At 36.6% G+C, this 9,174-nt stretch overlaps 2 protein-coding genes across 3 annotated transcripts; one reads left to right on the forward strand and one right to left on the reverse strand.

Moving 5' to 3' along the window:
* The first annotated feature begins 67 nt into the window (after positions 1–67).
* LOC125264109 (glycoprotein hormone beta-5-like) lies at positions 68–2,054 on the forward strand. 2 transcript variants are annotated; one of them, XM_048183344.1, is made up of 3 exons: positions 68–311; positions 1,431–1,532; positions 1,740–2,054. In XM_048183344.1, exons 1-3 carry the CDS (start codon positions 258–260, stop codon positions 1,926–1,928), a joined length of 345 nt encoding a protein of 114 aa, XP_048039301.1. In that variant the 5' UTR covers positions 68–257; the 3' UTR covers positions 1,929–2,054. The 2 variants fall into 2 exon arrangements, with proteins under 2 accessions (XP_048039301.1, XP_048039299.1); XM_048183342.1 differs by having other exon boundaries at positions 118–311; positions 1,431–1,625.
* Positions 2,055–2,482: 428 nt separating this feature from the next.
* On the reverse strand, positions 2,483–4,651 carry gpha2 (glycoprotein hormone subunit alpha 2). Its single transcript, XM_048183345.1, has 3 exons — positions 3,938–4,651; positions 3,285–3,469; positions 2,483–2,994 (listed from the first exon to the last, which is right to left on the reverse strand). The coding sequence occupies exons 1-3, from the start codon at positions 4,053–4,055 to the stop codon at positions 2,890–2,892; spliced, it is 408 nt and encodes a 135-aa protein (XP_048039302.1). The 5' UTR covers positions 4,056–4,651; the 3' UTR covers positions 2,483–2,889.
* Between the last annotated feature and the right edge of the window lie 4,523 nt (positions 4,652–9,174).

Genomic DNA, 9,174 nt, shown 5'->3' on the forward strand with positions numbered 1-9,174 from the left:
TTTTTTCAGCAGGGTTAGTGGTTATCGTTACATAAATTTGCTCGTTCATTTGTGTAGATTTATGCCATTTGAGTTAGTAAAGCACTTTGGAACGTACTTTTCTGCTCTAAAAAGATGACAAATACAACGCCTTGTTTATGGCTTAGTTATATTTATACAAGAAATGGTGTGTCGAAACGGGAATTTCTGAAGCTTTTAACTAGTAATGTCTATACAAACCCCCGTCATACTGCACGCTGGCGACGTCTGCTGGTCACATGTATGTAATGGCAATCAGAGGACCCACCACAAGAACTGCCACAAATCATTTAAAGGGTTAGTTCACCCAAAAATGAAAATTCTGTCATTTATTACTCACCCTCATGCCGTTTCACACCCGTAAGACCTTTGTTGATCTTTGGAACACAAATTAATATATTTTAGTTGAATGGCTCCGTGAGGCCTCCATAGGGAGCAATGACATTTCCTCTCAAGGTACTAAAAACACATCTAAATCAGTTCATGTGAGTACAGTGGTCCAATATTAATATTATAAAGCGACGAGGATATTTTTGGTGCGCCAAAAAAAAACAAAAAAAAACGACTTATTTAGTGATGGCCGATTTCAAAACAATGCTTCAGGAAGCATCGGATCATAAATGAATCAGTTTATCGAATCATGATTCGGATCGTGTGTCAAACCGCCAAACGGCTGAAATCACGTGACTTTGGCGCTCCGAACAGCAGATTCGACACACTGATTCATGATCCGATGCTTCCTGAAGCAGTGTTTTGAAATCGGCCATCACTAAATAAGTCGTTATTTTGGGGTTTTTTGGCGCTCCAAAAATATTCTCGTTGTTTTATAATATTAATATTGAACCACTGTACTCACATGAACTGATTTAAATATGTTTTTAGTACCTTTATGGATCTTGAGAGAGGAAGTGTCATTGTTCCCTATGCAGGCCTCACGGAGCGATCGGATTTCAACTAAAATATCTTAATTTGTGTTCCGAAGATTAACGAAGGTCTTACGGGTGTGGAACGGCATGAGGGTGAGTAATAAATGACAGAATTTTCATTTTTGGGTGAACTAACCCTTTCATGTCAGTTACAAACGGTGAATTGAGGTAAAGTGGGACAGTGTATGTAGAATTATGCGTATATTGTAACTTTACCACATATAATTTTTCGTGGAATATGTGTATGCATATACATTTCATTATATCATGCAATTTATATGCTTTAATATGCTTTTTCCGTTGGGGTATTTGTTCTCATAATAGAGTACATAGGTATTTAATTTGTCTTTTTTTAGCTATATGGAACAAGTGAGGGAAAATAGTCTGTAAATGCCTGTGAATCCTTGCTAATAATGTCTGAGATTCTCCCTGAAACTTTAAAAGTGCACATTATCTTTTATGTTAAGTCAAATCATAATTTCTTTCAGAATGTGCTTCTCAGTGACCGCTGTGACCTTTCTGCTCCTGTTTCCTGGCTTTTATTCCACCATGACTGTGACGACCTTGCAGAGTTTTCGCGGCTGTGCGGTACGTGATTTTACTTTTGTGGCAAAGAAGCCTGGATGCAGGAGTCTGCGGATAAGCACTGAGGCATGCTGGGGCCGCTGCCACACCTGGGAGGTGACAGAAGCCTGCGATTATATCTTATTTATAGAACTATTACTATTGGAGTATATGTTTGTGTATTTATTTCTGCATGACATACATGTGTTCTTGTGTGTTTTGGCATCACAGAGGCCAGTTCTGGAGCCGCCGTATATCCAGAGGCACCACAGTGTCTGCACCTACAGCCGTACACGCCACCTGACAGCACGTTTACCAGGTTGTCGTCCTGGCGTCTCCCCCATCTATCATTACCCTCAGGCCTTACAGTGCGACTGCACCTACTGCTCCTCAAACCACACCGAGTGCGAGACCTTCTAAAGGCACACACACATAGGCCTAAATCTTCTTTGCTTATTATGCAAAGAATTATCACAAGTTATGCATTAGAAATCATATATATATATTAAAAAACATGATTTAACAAATAAAACACACAGAAAATGACATGTACTCTTTTATTTCAAAAGATTAGACTCATTTTGTGCAAACATCACCTTATAAATATATATTAGGTAAGATACATTCTTTATGTCATTAGGTGGCACCGACATTTAGAAAAATGATTTTTATTTATTTGAACTAATAGAGTGTATCTGATGCTTTTCCCCATTGTTTTATATTGAATTGATGTATGTAGACTCTTTACAGAACATTTCACTCATGCTGTCATCTTAGAACTTTAGATAAAAAGAATAATATTTTATTATATACCGTTAAAAAGTTTGGGTCAGTAAGATTTTTTATGTTTTCAAAAGATAATCTCTTATGCTCACCAAGTCAGTAAAAAAAAAACTAATATTGTGAAATATTATCACTTTATTATTTTTCTAAATGTTTTTAAATGTAACACTCCTGTGATGCAAAGTTGAATTTTCAGCGTCATTACTCCAGTTTTCAGTGTCACATGATCCTTCAGAAATCATTCTAATATGATGATTTGCTGCTCAAGAAACAGTTCTTATTATTATCAATGATGAGCAGAATGTTAGAAACATTACGTTAGAACTTTAGAAAGAAGAGCGCTTATTTGAAAAATATCTTTACTGTTGCTTTTGATCAATTTAATGCATTCTTGCCGAATAAAAGTATTCATTTCTTTTCAAAATTCTTACTGACCCCAATCCTTTCAGTGACGGTGTGTTTTTATGTAAATTTACAAGTGAAATGAAAATGGTAAAATCAGAAAATTATTTGAATCCAAAAAATGCACATTTTCATAATTGCACAGCATTCTCAGGTGTCCTGTACAGCATGAGTGAGGCATTCTTTATGTGGGCTCTCAGTAACGGGATTTGTGACACATGTTGCACCGACAGGCCCGTGCGGTCAAGATCTCGATATCGTCATGGTGACGGCCTCCGGGACAGTGCAGACGTACTTTGATCTGAGAAAAGACAGACGCATGAAGGAATCAGGTGATAAGATAAAAATAAAGGTAATAATATCCTAATTAATAAATCTATATGAATTTCATTTTTTTATTTTTTAGTAAAATATTATATTTTGAAATAATTTACCTAATGGAATAAAATAGATTATTGTTGTTTGGCTGGGCTGGTGGAAATTGTTATGTTCTAAAATCCACAATCATTAAAGTCTTTAGTCATAATAATTCATAATCGGTTCTTCTGATGTAAAATTGGTCTTAGTAATATGATAATGGTTAGAATGTACCTTGGCATCCTTGCTAATGGTGCAGCAGCGGGAAGCAGACGTTATGTTGTGGGTGAAATTGGACGCCAGCAGCACAGAGTAGCGTGACGGGAATGCACTGGACTCACAGTAGCCCACACAAGCGTACACCATCTGAGTTCCTCGACATGTACCTCGCTTGTCTGTACGTACGGTCACGTTAAATGCTGTGTGTAGACAGAGGGGGGTACATCAGTACTTTACTTTTTAAAGGGATAGTTCACCCATAAACGAAAATTCTGTCATTAATTTCTCAGCCTCATGTTGATCCAAACCTGTAAGACTTTCCTTCATCTTCAGAATCTCGATCTCAACTGACACTTTGATCGTAAAACAATCCATATGAATTGAGTGGTTTAGTCCACTGGTTCTGAAGAGACACAACCGCTTTATATGATGAACAGATTGAATTTAGGCTTTTATTCACATGTAAACATTGATCAGCGAACATGAACAGAAGCGTCTAGAAAGCTCTCAGATTTCATCAAAATGATCTTCACTTGAGTTCCGAAGATGAACGAAAGTTTAGAACGACATGAGGGTGAGTAACTAATGACAGAATTTTCATTTTTGGGTGAACTAACCCTTTGAGAATGAGTTGGGTGCTTGTTAAAAATCAGGTTGTTTTCACTCACGGTAAAGGTGGCAGCCAGGAGTCAGAGCTTGAAAACTCCAGCTGAAGGGCATTAGCAACACCAACAGAACCAAAGGCAACATAAGCACTACCTGGTCAGATGTTACGCAGCGGAACATGGTGATGTTAACCTGCCAGAGTTGAAGAAATCAATCATAATTAATTTACTTAAAACACGTCACAGTCATTGTCAAGTGCTACTTTGTAAATCAACAGTATAGACATTTTTCATTCATACTCTCTTTTCGTACTCTGGAGCAGTGGCTAAATCTGAGGTCAACCATATGACACATCTTTTAATCTTTTAGTGCATAAATGATTTCATACCATTTACATAAACATTTAAGTCATTCGGCCCTTTACAAGAATAATTTCCCTAATTGAGAAAACTGACCAGACTTTCCTGACTATTGTCTTGGGAGTCCATTATTTGGAGTTGTCAAAATAATCTGAAAATTAATCACTTCCCCCATTTCCCCCTCGCAATGTGAATGAATGTTTCCATGCCGTAAACGTTTTTTCCGGGTTTATATTTGTTACTCACTGAGTAACTCAATTTTATTATCAGCGCATGTGTCTGGTCCATGCATTCATCCTGTATGCGTCAGAACAATTATTAATGTGTTTTTTGTTTTTGTCCAGGATGATCCGAATGTACACTTCTTTGGAGAATGAGAATTGTTTTTTTATTTATGAAAATTCTATTTCAAAAAGATTTGTCTTTTTTCATTTTTTCAACTTTACTATTGTTATATATATCTATCTATAACAGCACATAAATGGCTACATTGTTACATGAGCAACTATATATATATATATATATATATATATATATATATATATATATATATATACACACACACACAATAATTTTAAGTATAAAGAATGGAAGTACACACAGATTGAATTACAAACAGTTTAGAGTGATAAGTGTGAAGCTTGCCTTCACTGCCGTCTAATGGACGGGTGGATGGATAGATAAATATAAAGAATTACTTCCCTGAGGGAAAAGCCAAGGAAATAACTTCTGTCTACAGCATTAATAATGGATATAATCAGCATTACAGTCTTACATTAATATTAAACTCACATCAAGATATCCACATTGCATTTATAATAATCAGATATATTAGAAATTTTAAAGGGAAACAAGCAAAGTTTACCTGTAGATGCAGATCCTAGTTCAAAGCCAAAGTGTGTGCAGATGAGATGTTGACCTCATACAGATGCGCAGGTGTGTGTATGATCACTGATGAAGTTCTTTCTCGCAGAGCACATATATGTAGTGCAGGTAAAACTGAGCCCTCAGCTTCCAGCATAGTCACACCCACTTACCAATGTGTCCTCATGCATGTGGATGTGTATAACGGGACCCTCCCCATCGCAGTTATTACACTGTTTTAGTGTGCTTGCTGTATTTCCCTTTCACATCCCTTTTCTTTGTATGTTGCCTAACTTTATAAACCTTTGCATGCCCTTTCATCTCTCTTGCTCTGGTCTTTGTCCAAGGGTGTAGGTGTTTGGTTTGAACATTGGAAGTTGAAGTGTGAACCGTTCTCCTTATTAGCAGAACACATTTTACACATGCAGAAAATCAATTTTTTCGTCCATACTTCATGTAAGAAGGTCAATACTTTAGCTCTTGATTCCAATTTACTTGGTCTTATGAAAAAGTAACATCGTTTTTGTAATTGTTTACATATTGCATAACAAATGAGGATGAATGAATAAAATAAGGATATAATTACAGGTAAGACCATTAACGGCTCCTCATTACCATGCCTAGGCCTTTTTATTTCTTTCTTTTATTTATCGCATTTATGAAAAATAGCAACCTATACACATTTAGAAGCTATAGCTACAACATGTTGTAATCTACATCTTTAGTGAAAAATCTATTCTCTTAACAGATTATTTATTATAATTTTACAAGTTAGTCAAAATTTGCCACAATAAGTGCAATAGAAGGTGATAAATTCTATTAAAAGTGGTCTTGAAATTAATTTATGTTGGTGCAGGGTGTTGTTTTCTCCCCTTTTCATCAGTCTTTTTAGTTTATGTGGCTGTTTTAGATCACATTTGACTGGGGGTGGGGAGTTACTTTCCCAAATCCCCCATCCCCCTTGCAAACTACATCCCTTTGTCACATATGACTGGGCCAAACATCTCAAATAAGCTGTTTTAGGTCTGTATATACAGCACTATATCTAAACAGTTCAGGTGTGAACATGCACACTGCATGGTAAATAATAGGCCTACTGTAAATGTGCAATGTTGTGAAATATTCACAAATTTCAGGGATTTTCAGAACAATATTAAACTGAAAATTATGCATGTCCACCAATTGCAGACATAGCTGGCATATATCTGTATTAAAGTGAATTTTGGGTCATGTAAATATCTTATTAAAAACATCAGCCTGAACATTTATTTATATCTGCAGATGTCAAAACAAAGGTACAGTTGAGAAGTCAAACTACTGAAGAAATACATTTTTAAAGTGAGGAGACTATATATCAGGGGTGGCGAATGTCAGTCCTGGAGAGCCACAGTCCTGCAGAGTTTTGCTTTAGGCCTAATCAAACAGATCTGAACAAGCTAATCAAGTGAGTTTTTATTAGGGTTGGAGCTGAACTCTGCAGGACTGGACCGGACCTCCAGACCAGAGTTTGCCACCCCTGCTATATACAGTGGGTACGGAAAGTATTCAGACCCCCTTCGATTTTTCACTCTTTGTTATATTGCAGCCATTTGCTAAAATCATTTAAGTTCATTTTTTCCCCTCATTAATGTACACACAGCACCCCATATTGACAGAAAAACACAGAATTGTTGACATTTTTGCAGATTTATTAAAAAAGAAAAACTGAAATATATATATATATATATATATATATATATATATATATATATATATATATATATACACACACTATTGCCAAAAGTATTGGGACACCCCTCCAAATCATTGAATTCAGGTGTTCCAATCACTTCCATGGCCACAGGTGTATAAAATCAAGCACCTAGGCATGCAGACGGCTTCTACAAACATCTGTGAAAGAATGGGTCACTCTCAGGAGCTCAGTGAATTCAAGCGTGGTACCGTGATAGGTTGCCACCTGTGCAATAAGCCAATTCATAACATTTCCTCACTACTAAATATTCCACGGTCAACTGTTAGTGGTATCATAACAAAGTGGAAGCAATTGGGAACAACAGCAACTCAGCCACAAAGTGGTAGGCCACATAAAATCTCAGCGCATGCTAAGGCGCACAGTGCGCAGAAGTCGCCAACTTTCTGCAGAGTCAATAGCTACAGACCTCCAAACTTTGTGTGGCCTTCAGATTAGCTCAAAAACAGTGTGTAGAGAGCTTCATGGAATGGGTTTCCATGGCCGAGCAGTTGCATCCAAGCCTTACATCACTAAGTGCAATCCAAAGCATCAGATGCTGTAGCGTAAAGCACGCCATCACTGGACTCTAGAGCAGTGGAGACGTGTTCTCTGGAGTGACGAATCACACATCTCTGTCTGGCAATCCAATGGACGAGTCTGGGTTTGGTGGTTGCCAGGAGAACGGTACTTGCCTGACTGCATTGTGCCAAGTGTAAAGTTTGGTGGAGGGGGATTATGGTATGGGGTTGTTTTTCAGGGGTTGGGCTTGGTCCCTTAGTTCCAGTGAAAGGAACTCTTAATGCTTCAGCATACCAAGACATTTTAGACAATTTCATGCTCCCAACTTTGTGGGAACAGTTTGGGGATGGCCCCTTCCTGTTCCAACATGACTGCGCACCAGTGCACAAAACAAGGTCCATAAAGACATGGATGAGCGAGTTTGGTGTGGAGGAACTTGAGTGGCCTGCACAGAGTCCTGACCTCAACCTGATAGAACACCTTTGGGATGAATTAGAGCGGAGACTGTGAGCCAGGCCTGTAGAAGAATGGTCAAAAATTCCTCTAAACACACTCCTAAACCTTGTGGAAAGCTTTCCCAGAAGAGTTGGAGCTGTTATACCTGCAAAGGGTGGGCCAACTCCAAATTAATCCCTACGGATTAAGAATGGGATGTCATTAAAGTTCATGTGCACGTAAGGGCAGGCATCCCAAAACTTTTGGAAATATAGTGTGTGTGTGTGTGTATATATATATATATATATATATATATATATATATATATATATATATAACTAATATTTTGTGGACCACTGTGGACCAGTGAAAGAAATGAACTTTTCTATTAAGGGGTGAAATTTGCTCCCTTAAATGGATTTTCATTTTTTATTTTATAAATTGTTTTTTTATTCAATAAATCCATATTTGTGCAGTAGATATGGCACAGAAGTGGCATTTAGATGTATTTACTGTTTACTGAGGTTACACAAATGCATTTACACTGCATTACAACAGTATAAATGATTTTATGGTTTTTAAATATTACATTTTCAATATGGAAATATGAAACTATTGGAAAAAATGAAGAGATTCTTTTTTATTTGGAAACTGAAATGGCCAGATGGCAGCAAGTCACTGTCCTAATGAGTTGAATGAATGAGTCTTTGAATCATTTATTCAACCGAATCTTTCAAAACAGCTGATTCATTCAGGAACGAAGCATTTGACTGTCTTTATGAATCGTTTGCTCAAGCTGTTTGTTGAACACAAATTCATTCAGTAAACAGAGATTCATTCAGTAAACAGAGATTCATTCAGTAACGAAGCACCACTGAATTTCTCAGAGACGCTGAAAGGTTTTTTTGTGCCTTTGTTTGGAACTTTTTTTGTAGAGCAAAAACAGACAATGTCAGATAATGTTGGGTCTAAAATGTAAATCACTTAATTTTAGAATCTTGTTTACTGGACTATTTTATAAAATAATTTTGTGCTGAAAATCAGGAAAAAACAGCATGTTTCCTTCTGTGATGTTGTTATATGTTATATATATATATAAAAACAAGAGCTTATACAGGGGATTGTTGCCAACACATCTTTAGGGGCATTTTAATTATTTTTGGCGCACATCCCCTCTCCCCCACACAGCATAATAAATAATAACAAGCATTTTTTATTTTTATTTCCAGAGGAGAATAGCAGACCAATAGTGTATATGCCATGTCTTATTTGAATAGGCTAAGTATATATAGTGTAGGCTGTATAAAGGGAAATATTCCAATAGTTTTGGAGCTTTTTTTTTTTTTTTTTAATAATTTTTTTAAAAAATGTTTTTGAAAGAAATCTCTTA

The sequence above is a fragment of the Megalobrama amblycephala genome, linkage group LG3 (genome assembly GCF_018812025.1).
Source record: "Megalobrama amblycephala isolate DHTTF-2021 linkage group LG3, ASM1881202v1, whole genome shotgun sequence".
In the NCBI taxonomy this organism is placed as follows: domain Eukaryota; kingdom Metazoa; phylum Chordata; class Actinopteri; order Cypriniformes; family Xenocyprididae; genus Megalobrama; species Megalobrama amblycephala.

Coding starts and splice junctions, on each gene's coding strand:
- LOC125264109 (XM_048183342.1), top strand. CDS start 258: ATGTATGTAATGGCAATCAGAGGACCCACCACAAGAACTGCCACAAAT. Junction 312..1,430: donor GAACTGCCACAAATCATTTA/AAGGGTTAGTTC, acceptor ATAATTTCTTTC/AGAATGTGCTTCTCAGTGAC. Junction 1,626..1,739: donor GCCGCTGCCACACCTGGGAG/GTGACAGAAGCC, acceptor TTGGCATCACAG/AGGCCAGTTCTGGAGCCGCC.
- gpha2 (XM_048183345.1), bottom strand. CDS start 4,055: ATGTTCCGCTGCGTAACATCTGACCAGGTAGTGCTTATGTTGCCTTTG. Junction 3,470..3,937: donor TCCTGGCTGCCACCTTTACC/GTGAGTGAAAAC, acceptor GTCTACACACAG/CATTTAACGTGACCGTACGT. Junction 2,995..3,284: donor CCATTAGCAAGGATGCCAAG/GTACATTCTAAC, acceptor GTCTTTTCTCAG/ATCAAAGTACGTCTGCACTG.